Source organism: Drosophila arizonae, chromosome 2 (genome assembly GCF_054131065.1).
Source record: "Drosophila arizonae isolate 15081-1271.41 chromosome 2, UAZ_ARI_1.0, whole genome shotgun sequence".
Lineage (NCBI taxonomy): Eukaryota > Metazoa > Arthropoda > Insecta > Diptera > Drosophilidae > Drosophila > Drosophila arizonae.
Window position 1 is genome coordinate 3,274,943 of NC_142922.1, and position 21,781 is coordinate 3,296,723.

The 21,781-nt window shown below is 37.7% G+C and overlaps 3 protein-coding genes, 1 long non-coding RNA gene and 3 other non-coding genes across 11 annotated transcripts; 1 reads left to right on the forward strand and 6 right to left on the reverse strand.

The window, feature by feature from the left end:
• Positions 1-1,925: 1,925 nt before the first annotated feature.
• LOC108621183 (acyl-CoA Delta-9 desaturase) lies at positions 1,926-4,320 on the reverse strand. Of its 2 annotated transcripts, XR_016268673.1 has the most exons (5): positions 4,060-4,320; positions 3,849-3,979; positions 3,175-3,380; positions 2,559-3,115; positions 1,926-2,479 (listed from the first exon to the last, which is right to left on the reverse strand). XR_016268673.1 is itself a non-coding variant. In XM_018018362.2 (4 exons), the coding sequence occupies exons 1-4, from the start codon at positions 4,226-4,228 to the stop codon at positions 2,614-2,616; spliced, it is 1,008 nt and encodes a 335-aa protein (XP_017873851.1). In that variant the 5' UTR covers positions 4,229-4,320; the 3' UTR covers positions 2,470-2,613. The 2 variants fall into 2 exon arrangements, 1 of the variants encoding a protein (XP_017873851.1); XM_018018362.2 differs by having other exon boundaries at positions 2,470-3,115.
• A 685-nt stretch (positions 4,321-5,005) lies between these two features.
• On the reverse strand, positions 5,006-14,184 carry LOC108621180 (acyl-CoA desaturase). 4 transcript variants are annotated; one of them, XM_089462845.1, is made up of 7 exons: positions 14,043-14,184; positions 13,088-13,257; positions 8,125-8,562; positions 6,479-6,609; positions 5,694-6,085; positions 5,441-5,616; positions 5,006-5,377 (listed from the first exon to the last, which is right to left on the reverse strand). In XM_089462845.1, exons 3-7 carry the CDS (start codon positions 8,516-8,518, stop codon positions 5,214-5,216), a joined length of 1,257 nt encoding a protein of 418 aa, XP_089318971.1. In that variant the 5' UTR covers positions 8,519-8,562; positions 13,088-13,257; positions 14,043-14,184; the 3' UTR covers positions 5,006-5,213. The 4 variants fall into 4 exon arrangements, with proteins under 4 accessions (XP_089318971.1, XP_089318972.1, XP_017873847.1 ...); XM_089462846.1 differs by lacking the exon at positions 14,043-14,184 and adding an exon at positions 12,901-12,969 and having other exon boundaries at positions 13,088-13,153; XM_018018358.2 differs by lacking the exon at positions 13,088-13,257.
• On the forward strand, positions 12,859-19,435 carry LOC149270193 (uncharacterized). The gene is made up of 3 exons (XR_016268675.1): positions 12,859-12,999; positions 13,759-14,363; positions 14,435-19,435. It is a non-coding gene; the product is annotated as an uncharacterized LOC149270193 (long non-coding RNA).
• RpS7 (ribosomal protein S7) lies at positions 19,219-21,347 on the reverse strand. The gene is made up of 4 exons (XM_018018365.2): positions 21,189-21,347; positions 20,719-20,886; positions 20,320-20,652; positions 19,219-19,461 (listed from the first exon to the last, which is right to left on the reverse strand). The coding sequence occupies exons 2-4, from the start codon at positions 20,884-20,886 to the stop codon at positions 19,378-19,380; spliced, it is 585 nt and encodes a 194-aa protein (XP_017873854.1). The 5' UTR covers positions 21,189-21,347; the 3' UTR covers positions 19,219-19,377.
• LOC149270194 (small nucleolar RNA psi18S-1377) lies at positions 19,740-19,875 on the reverse strand. Its single transcript, XR_016268813.1, has one exon. It is a non-coding gene; the product is annotated as a small nucleolar RNA psi18S-1377 (small nucleolar RNA).
• LOC149270195 (small nucleolar RNA psi18S-1377) lies at positions 19,974-20,109 on the reverse strand. The gene has a single exon (XR_016268814.1). It is a non-coding gene; the product is annotated as a small nucleolar RNA psi18S-1377 (small nucleolar RNA).
• Positions 20,128-20,267, reverse strand: LOC149270196 (small nucleolar RNA psi18S-1377). Its single transcript, XR_016268815.1, has one exon. It is a non-coding gene; the product is annotated as a small nucleolar RNA psi18S-1377 (small nucleolar RNA).
• Positions 21,348-21,781: the final 434 nt, after the last annotated feature.

A 21,781-nucleotide genomic window follows, 5' to 3' on the forward strand; every position in this document is an offset into this window, starting at 1 on the left:
GGCTGCGCATGTGTGTCTGCCTGTGTGTGTGTGTATGTGTGTGCTTTGTACCTGCCACTGCCACAAACAAAAAGCAAATCAATCAAGAGTAACTTTTCAAAAATTAAGAATATCGAATACTCTCTCAGTCAAAACAGAAAAAATATTTAAAATATTAAATATATAAATATTAAATATACTGAATGCTATAAATAACTTGGCTCAACGAGTTATAGAATTAATTTAAAATAAAATTAAAATAATAAAAATCTCAGCTGATATATAAATATTTTATAATTGCTATAAAATACTCTATATATTATTTATAAATATATTCTATTTAATTCTACAATCTACACTAAAGTCTTAGATGTATAAGCCCTCTAGTCGAAGCCCGCGTTAAAACTCGTATGCCCCATTGTCTAGTGTATATGAAACTACAGCAAGCTTTGCGTCGGCGCAGCTTTTAGCTGGCAAATTCATTAGTAATCACTTCATAGCCATTAGGAATTAGTACAAGTGCCTCACATAAACACACAAACACACTCACACACACAGAGACTACTGCAGTAAATCTCGACTATATCAAGCTTAAATTTACAAATCTGATACTATACTACTACAATATATACTTTTGATACTATATATATATTTAAATTTGGAGTTGGCCAAAAAGTGTTTTATTTTATAAAAAAATTATTTTAAGATAAACACAACCAGTTAAGTCAAGCATATTTTACAGGCATCCATCATACTTATTGTTTCGTTAGCTTTTTATGGGATTCTTTGATTTTATCTCTAATTATAAATGTGTGCGGAAAGCGTAGTTGGACGATCTTAAAACTTTTGTGCCAAGTCACAAGTAAAAGCAGCAAAACATGTTAAAATGCAAGCGGCAATGCTCGACTGCAAAATACTCTGGCCTTATAATTGTTGAACAGGTGCCAAAATATCTTAGCCACGCCAGCTTAGTGAAGTTTTCAAGGGGTTTAATCCCATTTGAAGTTGGGCATATTCAAGCTTTGTTTACTTACATTCTAGAAACCCCTTTTTTTTCATTGCAAGCAAGTATTATTTATCATCATAGTTATCATCGAATTGTCCCAAGTAAATTGGTACAATGCGAAATCGCGTGCCAAGCCGATATACTCTCTTCACTCTCTGTCCAGAGCATGTAAAGGCATATTTAAATTCCTTTGAATTTGCATTGCAGAACTTAGATTGAAACGCGCCCAGCTTGATTGAGCGCAACTCAAGCGCAAAGCCTAGTCCCAAATGTTGTTGATTCAGTCAATATTTGCCATGGCAATTGGACAGGAGCTGCACGCAACGTAGAATACCAGGCGATCTATGTATATACATACATACATATATGATAGTTGCTTTGGCTTTTAGACTCAGCAAAGGTCTTAGCTATTTTTTTTCTCTTTCTTTCGGCGAGGCTTCTGTGCGATGCGCTGCGAAGTGCTTAAATATTGACGCATCAATCAAGCACTGGGCAAACATTGCGTATTAGTGATAATTTATTGAGTGCGACTCATTTAATTTGCTCATAGTGGCACGCAACGCCCTTATGGGCCTTATGGGAGTGTGGGGGGTCCACGCTTGGAAAAATCTTAAGTGAATCGATTGCCAAATGGAAAGGCATTTGAAAATGGGTATTCCGAGTGTCGTCGGCTCTCGTAAAACTAATTTGGAAAGCCTAATTATAAAGATTTGTTAAGTTGTTTAGAGCTTGAAGTTCATTTTATGACTTGGCCTTATCGGCATGGTGATCTTAGATTCGAGCATTGGGCAAATACAACAAAATCACAGTCGCGGCAGGCAAACTGTAGATAAGACGAAACTATTGGAATGGACCCTTTGAATAGACTTGCAGCAAATTGAATTTGTATATATAATAGATCTGAACAGAAAATAAAACAGTCACTGGAAATATAAAAGACTTCTAATTTTACATTGGGAATTGTGAATTTATTATTCAACAATCATCATTAATTATTCATTCATCATTCACAATTAAAGGGATGAATGAATAATGAATGATGAGTAATGAATAATTCATGGTGAATAATGAATGATGAATGTGGAATAATAAATGATAAATGATGAATAAGGAATGATGAAAAATGAACAAAGAATGATGAAGAATAAGAAATGAATGATGAATAATGCATAATGAATGATGAATGATGAAGATTGAGTAATGGGTAATGAGTGATGAGTAACAAACAATAAATGATGTATGATGAGCGATGACTGATGAAGGATAAGTGGTGACTGATGACTGATAGCCGATGAGTTATTAGCGATAGGTGATGAGTGATGACCAATTAATGATAAGGGATGATTGATGAGGGATAATAAATGAGAAACCCAAATGGCAAATTATGAATGATGAATTTTGCATGTACATAGATTTCTATGGTTAACACTTCTGTAAAACGATGGAACTTTGCTGCCGCTCATATGAATAAATTCCGCTAGAGCTATGCGCCATCTAAAAATTATATTTAATTTAATCAATGTACTCTTATAGACATAAACATGAGTAGTAATAATAATAATAATAGCTTTACCAATTATGCATTATTGATGATTGAATGCTAAAATTTTGTTTCCATCGTGCGCGCCTCACATGAACTTATCGCGGTTGAGAAAATGGTTGAATGGGCGTAAACTTTCCTCGAGCTTCACCTGCTCGTTGATGCACTCGATAATTGGACGATTCTTCTCCACGGCCTCCGTTAAGCCATTGCGCACCGCCACCGAGGAGACGGTGTGCAGGTCCTTGGCCAGATCAAGGGCCGCAAAGACACGGATCATGGTGGAGCCCGTGCCATTGGCATAGTCCCCAAACTCCCCACTCAGATAGTCATTGGGCAGCAGATAGTGGAATTGGGGCCAGAAGGATTTCGTAATGAAAAATATGCTGTTTGAGTCGGTGGGCTTGAAGCCCTTGTGTATGCTCCAAATGAAATGTGCCGAGTTCACAAGATTTCCGATATTCAACACAATCAAACTGCGCAGCCAGAAGCCGACGAAGAATGAGTTGGTCAAGGCCTCGCCGAAGTACTGGAACGGCGTATTCACGGGCAGAAGCACATTTATCAGAACATAGAGAAGCACATAGTAGCTGAAAATAGATTGGATAGCTGACGATTGCGGAGCATAGATTCTTAATAGGTCACTTACCGTTTCTGGAACATGACAATCTTATCGTTCTCGATATCGGACATGTCCACCTCCTTCAAGAGCTGCTCCTGTTGCTGCGAGTACTTCAACATATTGCCATGTAGTTGAGCATACCAAAAGTTATGCTTGCTATAATAGGGATCTTCGTCCTTCTGGAAATACGCATGATGCAGCCGATGTGCCTGAACGCGACTGTAAATGGAGCCCTAGACAAAGGATACATATGAAGAATTTTTCAAGTATTTCATTTCATTTAAACCTAAACCCCAATTGTATTATACCTAAGATCTCTATACAATGTTTTAGTTAAATATCTCACATTCATTCATTCATTTTCAAGAATAAGAAATTAGATTCCTTTACATAAATTTAAATAAAATTGGGTAATAGGTATGATTTACGTTGCCCCAACATATAAATAAGTAGTTATAATCATACTCAGCCATTTTAAGTGAAGATATAATATTTAAGTACATACTAATATATAGTAAACATATTTTTAGTCGCAGTAAAACAAATAAATATTAAACCAGATTTTCCACACGATCTGCTCTCAAAGATAACCGCTTGAGGTGCTGATCATAGCTAAGGTTTGTGTCTACGCTAAAAGCGCAGAGTACAAGCTTTGGCACAAGCTTTACGCCAGTGGCGTAGCTGACTGGGGGCTCACTTACCTGGCCAGACATCGTCTGGCAGAGCATGAGGAACAGGCGCAGCGGAGCAACTGCTGTGAAGGTGCGATGCGCCCACAATCGATGCAAGCCCACCGTCACGCCCAGAATGCCCAATAAGGTGAGTGCGGTAGCTGGAATAGATTAACCAAGACACGTGTGAAATTACCAAATTGAAAATGCAGCAACCTCGCGCCTGACTTATTCAACTCACTAAATAAAATCGTAGACCAAAGGGCGCTCGTGAATGTTACATAAATGCCATAGCTGCCTAAAATATAGACATGGATGTACCAGAGCACGAGAGGCCAGCTGGCATCGCGCTTCTTGAACTCCACATCGCCTTGGGTATCCTTTTTGTCTGTCTTCGCTTCTCCTGCCATCCTATGTCAATCCTTTTCTTGTTATCCAGGTGAAGCTAACTGTTGCAGACGCTGGCTAGATCGCTACTGGATTGGACTGTAGCACGACGGTGCTGTCTAAGCTACCCTAGGTTCAAATAGGAGTACCCCTATACATATGCATGAGAGCCGTATAAATTTGCGTACGTCGGCGTAAATATGCGAATGTTCTTTATAGCGGGCTCACATTGTATGTACGATATTTAATTTAAAACTTTTACTTTGTGTATTCTTCTATAAATAAATCGCCAGAATACCCCTTTGATTGTCTATGAATGTTTAAATAAGCTTGGTCATTCCAAGTTGCAACTGTATTTAAATTATTTAAAACAGACTATATTATAGTGTGACAATGTTTTCTTTTCGAAGTAAATAAGAGGAGTACCCCTAATGCATATACAATACAGACTGACCATTCGATTGCTGTTGTGTATGTCTATATTTTTGTAAAATATTTACATTTTCCGTAGTACTGTAATGCTAGTTTTTATTATAGTCAGACAGTTCGAATCCCCCTAATCACCTACGAGGCAATTCACAAGCTAAACTTGGTTCGCTAGTAATTTTTAAGTATATAGCAGGAGCCACTATTTATTAATTTGAATCCCGATTTTCAAGTTGAATAGGAAAAATCAGGACTACCCCTAATCATATATACTGAGAAAAAAATACAAAAAATTACAAAATAACAAAATAGAAATATTTGTAAAGTGCTTTGATGATCTTCCATTAGATAATAAATAAGGGAATACCCAAATATCAAAGGCAACAACAGCTTGGGCTGGTTTTAATATGTTCATGTCATTCTCTTAAAACGTAACACAAGCGACTACAAGAGCAAGCAGTGTAGTTTACATCTGTAGTATTGTGGGTTGGATATTGGGACGCTTATCTAATAACTTAGGATTTACAACAAAACACAGGCGAATAAGTGCTAATACTATAGCATCACTAAGTGCCACAGAGCTCAATTTTGCATCTTGGCCAACTCGGCGAGATCCTCGCGTGGCAAGTCGCGATCTCCAAAGCCCCAAACTTGATTCTTGTGCGCGTACTCGTCGCTGAGGAAACGCGTACCATCGCCGCACTTGGCTGCGCGTCGCTTCACCATTTCTGGTGAGACCGATTTGCCTATGAAGACAGAAAATTTCAGATCATTCAGATATCAATTGAGATCACACTCGATCGACTTACGTTCGCTGGCAAGGCCGATGCGTGCACAGAAGTCTATGAAAGCTGTTGTCACATTCAAAGTGTAGTTGCCAAATTCGCCCGTCTTGTAGTCCCAGGGAAAGACATGATGATAGTTGTGCCATCCCTCGCCCATGGCCAGAAACGAGACTACGGGTGCCTCCACGGGTGTAATGTTTCTAAGTAAAGCAAAAAAGAAAACATTTTACTATGAATTCATCCATTCGATATCAATATCCCTGAAGTTTCCACTCACTTGTCATACGGTTTGTTGCCGTACATGTGAGCCACGCTGTTCACAAAGAAGGCCACGTTGAGTGTCCAGGTGAAGCGCATATTGAAGTTTATCCAGAAGGACATCCAGAGATCCTCCTGCCAGAAGTACCAGGGCACCAGCACGGGCAACACAATTGAGCAGAGAGCAAACAAGGGTATATAGTATTTGCGCTGAAACATGACCACTGCATCTGCCTCCAGATCCGACATATCGATCACCTTGCGTTTCTCAATCACCTTCGGATGTGGAGTCAGAAACAGCCAGCCAACGTGCGCAAAGAAAAAGCCGCGCTTGGCATTATGCGGATCCGCATCCGTCTCTGAGAACTTGTGATGTATTCTGTGATCCAAAGCCCACGTATAAGCATCGCGCTGAATAGTAAAACAGAGATCGAGTAATTAGAGTTCTGTTAATCAGTTGAATTACTAATAACTTGGTCGATCTCAAGAATTAAAGTTGTATATTGAGTAATCCCTAACTGAGCTAGAACTTTTTAGCTGTAATGTTATTAATAAGTTATATAAATTCGATTTCAAGAACGGTATTTAAATGAACCAGTTGGTCTTGGAATTTACTTTATTTTATGGAGTATGCACTTTTACATAGAGAAAATCCTACATTAACTTTTGTCGGAACTTGTTCCGGATATATTAAGATGAATCAGATTAATGATTCACTCAGATTCTAAAAACTTGAGTGATTGGTACACCTTTTTACATTATTTAGGTTAAATATTTAACTTAAAATATTTCATTGTTACTTACCTGTCCCGCTATGGAGAACATAAACGCCAGCAAGATGCGCAGAAATAGCGATGCTGTGTAGGACTTGTGAGACCAGAGGCGATGCGCACCCGCCGTAATGCCAATGCCCGATACCCAAATGCAGCCAACAACTGCAGAGAGAGAGAGAGAGAGAGGGAGAGTGAAAAATTGTTAAAGAGTGGGCAGAGGAAAGTGTTTGAAACTTTTGTTTGCTGTGGATGCTGTCACGCTTGATTTGCTCGCAATTCGATGATATAATAATGGCACCGTGCTATAATGCTATATATAAACGCATGGCAATTGAAATAGTCAGAGAGCTAATGTTGGCAGGGGAGACACCATACTAGAGAGGAGACCCTTCCCTCCCCACCTGGCTCTTTGTCTCTTTCTAATGCCATGCGTCAGAGCAGCTGTCACCTATTCGCCCGACTCTATGGAAATGATTTTGATCACCGTTCAAAGCCCAATGAATGCCAATTTAAACGATCGTTAACTTTAATTACACTGGTCAAAGTGCACATTACTTGTCGTTCGAGTTTTTGTAGGTATCTAGGGTAAATCTCGAAACGAAATTGTATGCTTTCAAAAACAATCTAATAAACCAACTTATAGAGAATTTTAGTCGGAATTTAACTTAGCAAATGGAAACACATAGAATCCGGTTATAAAGACTACGCTTATCGCATCCGTCAGGTTATTGCGACGAAAATTCTGGTCTCCAGGCAAGCTTATATGAACAAATTTATACAGGTTTTCAAAATATCCAAGTTCCTTGAGGCGTCGTTATAGGCGGACTGCACTGTATGTCATAGTCAATTTCATTATGATTATCATCATTGTAATTAACATTATCATATGACTATGATATATCATTTTCATTACCATTTGTATTGCCGTTATTATTGACATTGTCATTAATATTGCCATTGCAAATTGTCATTGTCATTGTTATTTACCATAATTGAATATTGTTGTTATCATTGTCATTACGATCATTTTTTCTTGTTGTTCATTAACATCTTCTCAGCTCACATTATCGCTCTGACTATTATGATTATTATTATTATAACTATCATTATCATAATCATAATCACAATAGTCAATTTCATAATCACTCTAGATTTTGACAGTATAAACGAGCTTATCATTATCGTTATGGTAGAATTCCATTAGTCCTGTTCTCACCTAATCTATATTATCAGGAATATATACCTATCTTTAAAAGATATAGATAATTGCTTTAAGCCACCTTCTTATCAAGTGCTAATTTATGAGTTTGATAAATGAGGCTGATTCGAATACGATTTTATGTTACTGTAGAGTCGAAAATATGCACCTTACATCATTTATATATATTAGTTATAACCTTTAACATAACGATTTGTTTTGACTCAAATTCTATGCTCCTATTCATAAAGATTTGCGTGCGTGTTAGTAACTATGAGTAAATAAAATATTGCTCAAAAAGCTAACTGAAATATAATTAACATATTGTTCAAGACAATTAGAGTGTCTCTGGGGCGCAGTTCGCTTGCTCACATATGTTAATTACAAGTCACCACCCTGTGGAAAAATATATTTGGGGTATGTACTCTACCCCGAATATATATGTGTATATATATGGCATATGATTGATTGATACATACCCCATAGGAATGTGTAGAACTTGGCGCTAAATAGCAGGTACAGGCCATAGAGGGCGCCAGCGTGTAGGAACGTTTGGGCACCCAGATCAGGCCATCTGATCTGCGGCTTGTAAACGACTTCATCAGTGTCCGACTTCTGTCCCTGCTGCTGCTCCTCGACCAGCTTCAATGTCTTTTCTGGATTCTCCTTGTAGACAGCATTCTCCTCGCTATATCCTAAATTATCATCATCTAACTCTTTGGTCTGTTTAGCATCTGTGGCTGGGGCTTTCCTGTTTTTCAACTGATTGTCCTGGCACATCGCACCCAGGCTGCAGGCCCCACCGTTGCTCTGTCCTGCAACGGAGTCGGCGTTGACGTTGGGCTTACTGGGCGTGGGCGTCGACAGGCACATGGTGTTCACGCTTGTGGGACTTGGTGTAGAGCTCGCTGGACTATCTGAAATGACAGTTGACGACACAAACGATGAGTAATCAAGTAGCTGTAGACCTGCTAATTGCACTTTCGCCCATAATTTAACAGCCTATTGATAGGAAATTGGGATTTGAAATAATGTGAATTGAGTGTGAAAATTCGTAGATGTCTCTCAAATGGTTGAACTGGTTTTAGTACATCTACTTTAAAGCAACTCGTCTCGCCCAGAGTTTACACTAACTATTAACATTTCCCATTCTCAAGTTAAGCTTGTCAATTCTCTGTGCACTTGATCTTATCAAAGTAGTCACACTCCATCTCATTTAGAAGTAGTGCCTCTTTGATAGTTCCTTATCTTTTTGATAGTTTCTGTTTGCCTCCTACATTAAAACAGTTTCTTGACTATTGACATTGTCATGACTATAACCCAGATACTACAGTTTATTGCTGAATTGAATTCTTCAAATATCATTATATACGATCAACTCTTACTTTATATATATTATACATATGTATATAAATATATATTTCTTTTATATCTAAAATCTATCAAAAAAACTTTAAACAATATTTTTTACCATAATATATTGTATTAAGTACATGTTTTGGCATTTCAGTTAATTTAACTCCTAAACCCAAAAAAATAAAATGAATTAATAAAAATTAATATAAAATTTGAAATTAAATTTTTTTTTTTCTTTACAAAAAAGTATATACCCAATTCTAAAATTTCTCATATTGGGTAGTTGCTCAGTCGAGCAACAAATGCAAACAAAAAGTTTCTAGGTTTTATTTTAGAGTCTTTAGACTCTTCATGCTGCTTCAGAGTGAACCTATTATTCGGCTATGACATAACGCCCTATGCAAATAGATGAGACAAGCGATAAAAAATGATGAAGGAAAGTGTTTACGACTCAACCATACACTATGCTAAGCATTTGGACTCAGGGCAAGATATTCCCAGGGCTCTGATTGTCTTACATCTTTTCTCACTCTGAGAGAGAATATTTATTTAAGATCTATTGCGAAATTTCGAGTGCTGCAAATTGGAATTTTCATTTGTGTTTTGGTATAAAAAGCAAATGGTTTAGCTCTTAAAAACTCTTAATATTTATTTTAGATTTGCAAATGAATCACTTGATGCGTGAGATAATCATATACGTTATAAGTTATGATAGACATTTAACAATATAATAATAATAATTTTTGCTTACACTTGAAAAGCTATAAAACTTATATTTTAATTGGGCCTTTCAAAGTATAATAAATCTACTGATAGCAATATTTATACGTAGCTTTATAAATAGCTCAGCAATATAATATTCATATCGCGAAAAATAACAAAAAATTGAAACCTCCCGTCAATACGGATAAAAAGTCGCTGTGTCACCGGGATTCATGACATTTGTTGGTTCTGAGCTGCTACCGAAATGCTTATCAGTTACCAAGAAGTAAACTAAATTTGCTAGACAATTTCTAATCAGTGATAAGCAGTGGAACACCTGGCGCTATCACATAAATGACCCGATGTCTGGGCACGCGGTTTGCAGCTGAAATTCATTCTGAATTTCGGTTATTGATAAGCGATAAGCAATCATATTTGACTGCAATTGAACAACACCTCCTATGATTCATCTATAATCATCAACAGGTGTGCAATGACTCAATTCTTGTAGAAATGTTTGCGATCTTATTCTACATATATCATATAAAAGAGCGCGTACTTGAAAAAGCCAGGTGAGAGCATGACGTATTGAAACAATTTTGTATATATTTCTATGGACAGCATAAACAAGACTCGTGTCACGCAAGTAAATGCGATAAGTAAAACCTGAAGTGGTAAGATACGACTATAAGAGTTTCTTGAAATTGACTCACTATTATCACTACTATTAATTAAAGAAATGTTTAATAGGATCATGTGCTGTGTATATGGCATAGAAATTAATGAATTAGAATTATGTCAATGAGTCACAACCAAAATCACGACACGAACATATAACGATTCAGATATGAAGCAAAGAAAGAAAACTCCGTCCTAGCATCTGAAGAAGTAAGAATATAAATTCAAGTTTATGAGGAGGTTTTAGTTCAGAAATAGAATTTTTAAAAAGAAATCGTGTCACGTAAGCAAACATCAGACAAGAATTCTCAAATATTTCGAATATCCAACTGTGTTAGCTGAGTTAGATCTTTATGAAAGACTACGAATAATTTTGAGCTGGAAATTAATAATTAAATTGTGAAAGTCGTATCACGGGCCCATCTCTACAGTGGGCCCATTTCTTTGGCCACGGTCAAAGGAATTTTATTGCCACAAATAATATAGAGTCGTTGGCGTTGCGTTGCCGTATGCCATTGGCAATCTGCTATTGGTTCCGCACTTGTTGCTGATAAGATAAGTTAGCTATCTCTATAGCACGCATCTGTCAATTCAAGGCGTTTATATGTACACATATACATATATACGTATCTTTCTGTGAATACATGATTTTGCCGGCATTGCTCATACGCAGCGTGCGCCGCATTGGCGTCCCCATGGCGCGCAAACACGCCCCGTTTCGCATTTGCCTTTTAATTAGAAAAAATGTAGCACATTAGGAGCCAACTGAGAGCGTATGCCGAGCACGCTAATTTGATAAGGGAGAGGAATACAATTAATGTGAAACGTAAAGGAACTGAAACTAGGAGCTTTGGCTGTCAATGGCAATCAAATAGAGTAAAGGCTGTATGTGAGTGAGTGGGACACAAAGGGTATTGGCCCAAGCCCAAACCATAACTCCAAGTCCAACCACGCTTTACGAGCGTGTCACAGAAATCAGCCAAATATTTTCATTGGAGCGACGCACGCGACTCGAGTGTTAGAAGGGCTTTGAGGGTTTTATTGAGTTCAAAGTCTAGTCCAGAGAGCATGCATAAATTACGCTTGATATACAAAATTCATTTGTTAATTCGACTCAGCCACAGCTTGGCAACGGGCGAAAATTCTATTACGCTTAATAATAAATAATAATAAACAATAAAAAGAGGCCAAAGCGAGACCATAAGCGCTATTGACATTCGTTAAAAACCTCGCCGCCCGACCGTCGCCCGAGCTCTCAATATTTGCCAATCGCTTGCCGATTCGCACGTCCCTATCAATAAACTATAAGCATTAGAAAGACAAAATACTAATAAAAACAATCATAAATAAAAGCGATGCAGCCGGGTGCAAACAGCCGCAACATACTCCTTCATGATTCAAATGGAATTCAATAAAATGTAGAAATCGATATTTATCACGAACTAATTATTTATAGATCTTTACTTTATATGAGATCAGTTAAATCTAAGTGACAGACATTAGGAAGGAATAATATAAGAATAGAAGTAGTTTTCTTTTACTCTCGCGAATCATGAAAAATATAAAATGTATTTAATCTATCGAACTATCATTAAAAACTAACTTTAACAAAAAACAGAATGAACATAGTATATAATCAATATACTCTTTTTCCTATAAGGACAGGAGTATATAAACTAATAAGCACCAGCAATAATAATCTTCACTCGCATACAAATTGACAGGCTGTCACTTGCGGCCAATTTTCATTGGCTATCTTGATGGGAGCTTTAGAACGATAGAAGCATGTGCTTAGCATAAATACCCTGTGAAATTAGTTCATTAATACAAAAAAAAAAAAAAAAATTTTTTTGTTAAAATTCTTAAGATTTTTTTGTGATATGACGAAGATTGTGTTGGACTTTGAAGTCCATGTGATAGGCTCACAATAAAAACTTATCAATGAAACTTAATTCAACGTAATTTATGTATATACTCCGCTTTCATTCTATCATAGACAATACATTTAAGGGTATTCTCTGAAATGTAACCATTAATATTTAAATAAAATATTTTTATCTGGTCTCCCCTGTAACTTTATTCTTATACTGGTACCCCTAGGAGCTAATTGTGAAGCAATCAAAGTTATTTTGATATATTTAATCAGCAAGAGCAACTATTACCCCAGTGACTAATAGTATAATATATAAAATTAATAGCAAAAACAAAACATTTTAATATCTACACAGATCTCATTTAGTTACATTTTAATTGAAGCAGTTAATCGCATGTAAGATAAAAATATAACTAAACTTATTAAAGTTCTCATAATTTAGCGCGACAATAACGACTGATTTGGCTGGGTATATAATTTATATATGTATACATATGTACATATAAAAATATATGCACTGATATACACGAATAATCTTGTTATGCCACATCAGTTTTATTCATTTTAGAAAAACTCTTCAGTAAAATTAGAAATGTTTCGAAATCTCACGTCACATCACATTGCTATATATATTTGATATACTTACAAGAGCAGCTGATTTCAAAATATGAAAGACCCTTAATAGATTCCCGCGAAACTATTTCGATTCTTATTACTTTCGGAAATAAATGAGCAGCAAACAAACGTGAGTATACACATTAGACCATTTGCAAGTAATATTTTGAGCATCTTTGCTTGGCTATATTGTTTTTACAAAATATTTTTGATTTTACCTCTCGGAAGCTCGATTATTCGTTTAGTCCAGTCGATAGTTTTCTCTTTGTATTGCTTAAAGGAATTGCATAGCTCCCAGCTGAATTTTTAGATGGACTAATGACATATTCTCCCAGAGTTTTGGATATCAGCTCACCAACCAATGGGTTTTACGTATGTCTGAACTATGCTACAATTTAATTATGAATGAATTATATTAAGAATAGAACACAAATCCATTTGTTCAGTTCGACTAATTGACACTTATTGCTATGCTACACGATGCTACAGTAATAATTAGAGCAATTCCTTTGGGACTCGTTAACCAGCCACTTGAGGTCGCATATTAATCCAACAGTATATATAGATAAGTAGAAAATATATATTATCAATTATATATTATCAAATTATAACAGTATAACAGCAGTATACAAACATATTTTTTTATTAGTAATACCGTGATATCCGATCAACTGTATAACAGTATATCTGTATAACAGCATATCCTAGTATATGATAGTTTGCAAATTTAACTGTAACAGTAAACAGTAACAGTACACACATCAGCAGTATAACAGTCTATCTGTATAAGTATAACCGCTTCTACACCTACATGAGTAAAACATTTTCTACGTGTATAACACTCTAAATATATAACCATTTGACTGTTTTCAATCATTTAACTTTTCAGCTTTCAGTAGTTAAACAAAACAGTTCAGATTGGCCAGTAAAATATATTACAAAAATATCGAACAACCCATAAATTTCTGCAAATGTCACAGAAGTCGCACAAATTGTTAAATTTTGAATAATTCGCTTACGTCAGGGGAACGAACGTTTCGGATTCTCTTAATATTAACATGAAAAAATTACGTTCCGTGTCTATAATTTATATTTATTTGTTTAGCATATGGTTTATGGGTCTGTAAATTACTTTGTTGAAATGCAAACATTGGCTAATTTGGTTGGACGCACTTAGATCTTGATGAGGAGAAGCGGGGAGGTGTCGTATTTGGGAATATTGTTGTTATTGTAATTTTGAAACTATTGCCAATATTGTTGTAGATTTTCTCGCTGCGCGCTCTGCTGTTCACCAACCGAACGAACTTAAATGACTAACAGCCACTGCTCAACTGGCCGACATTTACTACATCCACATCAAAGAGCTGGCGGCGGCGGCGACGTCGACGTCGACGTGGACGTCGCAGTCACTGCCGCAGCGCCAGCGGGAGCCGGAGCGGGAGCGAGAGCGGCAGTCACTAGCTGTGCGGAGTAAAGATGAGGGAAATGGAAATGGTGGGACACCCTTTGCCGCGATTCGTATTCATTATTTTTCGGTTCATTATTATTTTACTTTTATTTTGCAGCTGGTTGAGTAGAGGTGCCGTCCCAAACTTTGTTATCTACCCATGCTCTCTCTTCTACGACTGTTTACTATTCTCTGTTGTGCTCACACATTCCGTAAACATTACAAAAACAATAAGGAACGAAGAAAAAACCTGCTTGCTGTCTGTTGGCGCGCCAAGCGAATTGTAGTTCAAAGTCAATGCCTCTCACTCACTCGTTCTCCCTCTCTGACTCTCCGCGTGGGCGATGAGTGGCTGTAGACTAGGGGTGAGCAACAGCCTTACTCTAGAGCCGGCATTTCGTCATCGGGCGCCGACAAAGCTCGTAAATATCGGAAGCCGCGTCGCTGCTGGCGTCGCTGCCTGTGTGATGAACGAACGCTAACCCAGTTTTCTGTTTGACGCCCAAGCACGCTTGTTGCTTTCCCATGCCAACCAAACTCACGTTGCCTCTCTCCCTCTCCCTATGCCGCTCTTGCTCTTTCACTCCAGCTCTCTCGCATTTGTTTGATGCCTGCTCTGGCTGATTATCGGCTTCTCATTGCGTGCGCTTCGCCTGCGTCTGGGCAGTCTGCGGAATGTGTCCCCTGTCGTCTGTGGGAGGGAGAGCACAAATATCGTTAGGTGGAGAGACTAGCAACACATGCGTAGCGCGTGGTCGTCGACTGTGGCTTTTTTTTCAAATTTGGTTTCTTTCATATCATATACAAATAAAACGACCAAAGCAGACGTTAATGAAACGGAAGAGCTGCGTTGCTGTTTATCTCTGTGGAGTGTTAAATAATAAATTGTTAAATGCTGATAAGCCGCTCATAGGCAAGTAGTTATGAAATGTTTACACATAGCGAACCTAAGCTAATATAGTAAAACAGTTTTTTTTTTTTTTAAATCTTTAAAAGCAGAGCACAAGATCAAGTTCGAAAGGTTTGTGGCTCACATTTTCCGTGTTTTCTCAGCCTTCAAATTCAAATTTAAAAACGATAAATTTATGAATAGAAGATGTAAATTTAAGAAAAGAGAGAAAAAAAAAACATATGTAAATTGCTATGAACCGGTTTGCTCGTGTCTGGTGGGCGGGGGGCGTAGGCCAACGCAGCGAATGATGATGCAATGGCAACGTGCTGATAAATATAGAATACGCTGAGCGCGCAACTCTACACTAATGTATGTACATACATATGTATCTAGAGTCCACACAGTTGCAAAGCTAGCGAGTGTGCGACTGTGTGTGTGTGTGTGTGTGTGTGTGTGTGTGTATCCATGATCAATGGCTGTATCTTTACGCTTATCGAGCAAAACAAAACAAAATTCAAAAAGTGTTTAGTTTCGGCATTTGGCTGGCAGGAATGAAGCTTACAGATTTTAATTGTTTATTTTTTGTTTGTTTTTCTTTTTTTTTGTCTACTCAACATTCGTTTTGAGACACTTCACTGCACACTGTGCAAAGGGGCATATTAGTTTTCGTGTTTATATTGGAATTGGAGCGAGGGTTGATATCATGATATCTAAGTAGCATATTAGTAAGAGCTTTTGATTACAGAGTATTACACAGTCAGATATTCCCGTTGAAGCCAATCATTTCTATTTGATTGTGTAATCAAATACTTTTATGCCTCTTAAGGCACGTTGTAATACTGCAGTTCTCTTTGGCCAGACCATGGGCGTACACTCAACACCTACGCTCCACGCCCCACGCCCCATTCCTGGGTCACCTTGCTTAGGTATGAGCAGAGACCCCACACCAAAGTGGGCACTATTGACACAGCTGTGCAGTGGTATAAGCATGCGATAGGAGTGTACTAATTGGGTCTCACAATGATAAGACGATAAGATTAGTCACTCTATATAGGCTCTGTAGGGTATATATGTAGGGAATATAGGGCTGTGTCTGCATGGAGTAATGCAGTCTCGGCACTTGCAGCCCAGAGATGAGTCATGGCACGCCCATTGCCAATAACAGCAACAAGTGATGACATAATTTTCACACAATTGTGAGTCAATAATTCATCAAGCCCACCCAGGCCTCCCCCGCCTCGCTCGCTTCCGCAGAACAGACAGGATAATAGCTGAAGGACAACTCGTACTGGATGAGTGCCATAAACATTTTTGCTCCAAATAAAATTAAAATAGAAAGTGGCTGGAAATTCACATAAGCAATATTGAAGTGTGTGTGGGTGTACGTGTGCGGGCGTGTGTATGTATGTGTGTGGACTTCTAATTAATGTTTGGCTTATCAAAGTCAAGGCGCATGCGTCACCAATACCGCCTCCGTTTTGCCACAGCTAAGCCGGCCAAGTTAGTCCAGCTGATAAGGCTGGCGATAAACTGGATGTTAAATAATATGGCAGCCGCACAATTGGGCAAACATGAATAATTGATTTGACCCGTTGGGGGCCATTTGCCTGACGTGAACTTGATAACCATCGTCCGTCGTCCAATTGTAATGGCGTACAGCCCTAATCGAATGCTACAGAGTATATACGCCTATCTGTCTGCTAGACTATCAATCAAAACACCCAACTACAACAGAAATTAACAGCAACAACAACAACAGCAGCGAAGGTAACACAAAATGTTGCGGCCGGGATACCTTTTTAATTGCATGGGCAAACCCGTTTTCTACCATGTCCCTGGACGTTGGGCTTTTGTTGACAGTTGGTACAGTGGAGACTCTGCAACAGCTTCAAGTTCCAGATAAATTTTATATGATTTCAAAATTTTGCAAAAAATATCCAAATAAATTATTTTGCTCATAAAAGTTTGTCCTGGGACCAGAAATTTCGTCGCTATAACCGCACAGACGCTTTAAGCGAAGTAGTTATAGCCGGATTCTACTATATAAAAAATTTAATTAGTTAAACATATGTAAAACTATAAAATGTTCTTTAAATTTGTTTTCCTCTTTTTTTTTGGATCAATACACAAATTTTCCCAAATTTTTACCACAGCTCTGATTCACACAACAAGCTTTAATCCAATTGGTTCGTTCAAGCGTGGCTCCACTGTCCATTTTAGCTAGAACATTAATGCGCGGCATTTGCTGTAATTCATTTCAAAATTGTTGTATTGCGTGATTTGATGTTGACTGAAATCGAATATCAAAATGGCAATCAATTCGGTTTGTTGTGGTCTCCAGTCTTTCTGTCTGTAACCCGGAGATACGAAAAATGTTCGAAATTAAAGCTATGCGCTAAAATTGCAGATGTAAATATTTATATTGAGCATACAACTTGTCGATCGATCTTATATTACAATTATGATAAATTTACTATATTGCCTTGCATAAAGAAATATCAAAGAATTTCAAATTGAGACATAGTGCTTCCCAGTCCAAACATTTAAAAAACAAATAATTCTAGTAGTTCTATTGTGGTTGTTATCCCTGCTATTTGCCTAAGTAGAAGCAACCACCAATGTGGTGTGTTTGGTTGGGTTAGCAAAGACACACACCAATGCAGGCAATGGCGAATTTAAGGCGAGTCAAGCTACAAACCAATATCTCTGCTCGCAAATAATAGTGTATCATGGATAATATATACAGAACATATAAGATATAATAAAGTAAATGTAAATAGCTTTAAAACAATAATTTAATTTTAATATCTTGACAATCTTAAATAACTATATAATAACTTAAGGAAGTGGTTTACAAGGATTTTAAAACACTATTTTAATAATTTAAAAATTTCTAAATGAAAGTTACTTAAGGTAGTTTACAGTTACTACAAAAACGCAGAGAGAACTCATATGCAAATATATGTATTAAAAAAAAAAAAAAAACAACTACATTGTCTGGGAGACAAATACTGATATCTTAAATTTCTTAAAATTCAGATTTGCTTACAAAGCTCTTTTGGGCCTTACAGGAAATTTAGTAACTACTAATAATGAGAGAAATCTAATATTTAGTAGAAAATATGACATTTTGATGCTGTTCTACATTACAAATACTGTTAGAAGTATTTCTCGCTCATTTCCCAGTACTTACATAATTATATTATTTAACAATCACTAAAGTCAGTTATAGATGTTGTAGTCCCTCACAAAAAGGGTTAAAAACAAAAGTGAATTTAATTAACATACAACATCCAGCTGCGTTTAATCATAAATGTTGGTATTTAGTACACTTTTTTGGATTCATTGTCTTGGCATAAATCATTAATCCTTTTGCTTGTAGTAAGCAGTCAACTCCCACTTCCACCACACCCACCAAACCGCCAGGCGCACCCCTCCCACAAGAACCCCTTCTCTTGGATGTCACACACGTGATTATTCCAAATATTTATTACCGATTCCCACATGTCCTGTAATTACAAGCGGCGCATGTAAATGAGCCGAGTCGAGTGGAAAAGTAGACCTAGTCGGCCGCAGGATTAACCCCTTTTCGCACATGTGTGGCAAAAGGATCTCACGCATCGCTGCCACAAATGCGTGTATGCGTGTGTGTGCGTTGGCTGGGGTATATATCAAACGAGAACAGTTACAAAGTGAATCCAATAAATACACTTTTTAATTAAAGGCCTCCCAGTCAGACATATGCAACGCCGCCTGGGGAAATGCGCGAGCGCCGTTCAAAAGGATATTTCACACAAGGCGTTGGCTTCTAATTTATCGAACGTCCTTTAATCACACATGTACGCCACGCCCACTTTGATGTGTGTACATTAAAATAGGAATTATAAATTATCCTTATAATGACACCCTCTCTCCATACAAGATTAAATTACAATTCATATTTCAGCAAGTAATCTAATACACGTTCAATCGTATCCAGTTGAACAAAAATCAAAATATCAATTCATTAATTAAATTTTTAAAAATGTTTACTGATTTTATTTAGTTGACGTCGCGCGTTCTTTCAGCTCATTTGCATGTTAAAAATAACTTCTGTACGACAGAATTCCTTTTGTTGAAACTAAACGACAGCGCAACGGCGACGACGACATTGCCAGTGGAAAACACTCTTAGACATTCAGGTAGTTGTCTGGGAATTCGAAGGTAACATCGCGGCCGGTAAGCTTCTTGTAGACCGATGTGAAGGTATCAACCTGAGAAAGAGAGAGCGAATAGAGATTAGCAATCATTTTTATAGATAAAACATTTATAGCTGAGAGCATTAGACAAGTGTTAAACGGTTCAGCATATTGCTACAGCATGATGCATTGCAGCAATGGCGCGCTGAGCAGGTCTTTTTGATTTGCCGCCGAAATAGGAAGTCCCGAGGCACCAGGCACAAAAACGGCGCTCGGGAGGCAAATAGGCGGGGGGAAATTACAAGAAGGGACATATGTATATTGTTATACATAGAATATATAGTTTAGGAGTAAGCTGTATCCAGTGATTAGTATTGCAAAAGCCTTTGGGTAGATAGGCTCAACAACGTGGATAATTGGAATTTGCTATGCGTTCTGTTTGACAATCACTGAATGATAATGCTAATTCAGCGAATAACACAAGAACGGGAGGGAGGTCGATAGCGATAAACAGCTTAAATCACAGGTAAACAAAATTACAAGAAAGGACATAAAGCAATATACATAGAAAATATACTTTAGGAGTAAGCTGTATCCAGTGATTAGTATTGCAAAAGCCCTTGAGTAGATAGGCCCAACAACGTGGATAATTGGAATTTGCTATGCGTTCTGTTTGACAATCACTGAATGATGATGCTAATTCAGCGAATAACACAAGAACGGTAATGTAAACAATACTGAAAATGTGGCCAATATATGGAGATGTGCGCCCGCAGGAATGCGTGAATGGAGCACAATAACGAGTTATTGGCTAATTTGATATGTGTCCCCTTTGACAATCACGGCGCTTGATGAACGTGCCGCAAATAACACGGGGACAACATACAAATAATGTTTAATTTGAACTGACTTATCAATCAGTAAAATACTTACTTTGTGTTCGATGGTGGTCTGCTGGTTCTTGTCCAGGTGCACCTTGACCAGCTGAGAGCCGTCCAGCTTGACGCGGACGCGCTTGCCAACGATCTCGGCGGGGAATACCAGATCCTCCAGAATGGCATCGTACACAGCGGTCAGAGTGCGCGAGCGTGGACGCTTCTGTTTCAGTGGGTTGCGCGCCTTGCGCGTTGGCTTGGGCAGAATCTTGCGCTCGCCAATGACGACAACATGCTTGCCAGAGAATTTCTTCTCCAGTTCGCGCACCAAAATGATCTGGATCTTTTGGAACACCTTCTGCTGTGGAATGGGCACGTAGATGATGACGGCCTACACACACACACATGGAAGAGAAAACAATTATTTAAAATATAAACACAAACAAGCAAAACTCACCTTCTTGCTGCCAAACTCAATCTCGCGTGCACGAGTAATGTGCAAATCGCGCAGGTAGGGCTTCAGGTCGCTGTTGGCCTCCAACTCAACGAGCGCCTGGGCGATCGACTTCTCGAAATCATCGGGGTCCGCGCCGCCGGGCTTAATAATTTTAGAGCCGATGGCCATCTGTAAGTGAATGAAAAGAGACGTTTAGTATATTATTATGATTCACTGCTGCGAAAAACGGCAACACACAACAAGACCGCTGCCCAGCCAATATTTGAATTGTTCATTTCACTCAGTTGCCTTTAACCTTTTAGCAAATCACTGAGCATCGACTTGGTTTCAATGGTTTTCACTTAGCAACTTAGGACAATTTCGTTGGCAGCATTTGATTGACTCGTTTTACCATTCATTTTTGGCTTTGCATTGCATGTTGTGCCGGTTTTTCGGCTTTTTCAAAGCATTCACAGAAAATGTACACCAACCTTTGTCGACTATTTTGACAGGAAAGGAAGTCGTCGATTTGACACTGAACCGTGCAAAACGTCATCGATGCGCAGGGTTGCTTTCCACGTGAAGTTAGCGGCAAACGGTTAGGTTGTGCGCAAGCCCACTAGATGGCGCTCTCGTGCAATTAAATTGCTTTTGAATTTATGTATTTAAATAAATATTTTTGAAATTAACAAAAGCAAATGTAATGTAATGAATGGAAAAATATAAATGTATATGAAATTGTTAGTTTAAGTTAAATTTTACAATCTTAATAAGTATTAATTTGAATGCATTCTTCTTATTAAAATTAAAAAAAAAAACAGCTGTCAATTAAATGGCATTTTATATGCTTATCTAAACATTTTTTAGTTAAGGCAGCTGTTGTCTGTTTATCAAATAAAGTTGCTGGACTCTAACTAAATTTTTGCTATAAAAATCCAAGATATTTTGAAGCCTACATACTTTTCAAAAGGCTATTGAACTGAAAACTTGATGTGAATTGGGCTTTTATATAAATAAATTTCAATTCAATATAAGGAGCAACGCCAGCCATAGCGCAAAATGAACTACGTCACTATTCTCGGCC

Coding starts and splice junctions, on each gene's coding strand:
- LOC108621183 (XM_018018362.2), bottom strand. CDS start 4,228: ATGGCAGGAGAAGCGAAGACAGACAAAAAGGATACCCAAGGCGATGTG. Junction 3,980..4,059: donor TTGGTCTACGATTTTATTTA/GTGAGTTGAATA, acceptor AATCTATTCCAG/CTACCGCACTCACCTTATTG. Junction 3,381..3,848: donor GCCAGACGATGTCTGGCCAG/GTAAGTGAGCCC, acceptor TCCTTTGTCTAG/GGCTCCATTTACAGTCGCGT.
- LOC108621180 (XM_018018357.2), bottom strand. Junction 6,086..6,478: donor TGTTCTCCATAGCGGGACAG/GTAAGTAACAAT, acceptor TTTACTATTCAG/CGCGATGCTTATACGTGGGC. Junction 5,378..5,440: donor CATCGGCCTTGCCAGCGAAC/GTAAGTCGATCG, acceptor CTGTCTTCATAG/GCAAATCGGTCTCACCAGAA.
- RpS7 (XM_018018365.2), bottom strand. CDS start 20,886: ATGGCCATCGGCTCTAAAATTATTAAGCCCGGCGGCGCGGACCCCGAT. Junction 20,653..20,718: donor TTGAGTTTGGCAGCAAGAAG/GTGAGTTTTGCT, acceptor GTGTGTGTGTAG/GCCGTCATCATCTACGTGCC. Junction 19,462..20,319: donor AGACCACCATCGAACACAAA/GTAAGTATTTTA, acceptor TCTCTTTCTCAG/GTTGATACCTTCACATCGGT.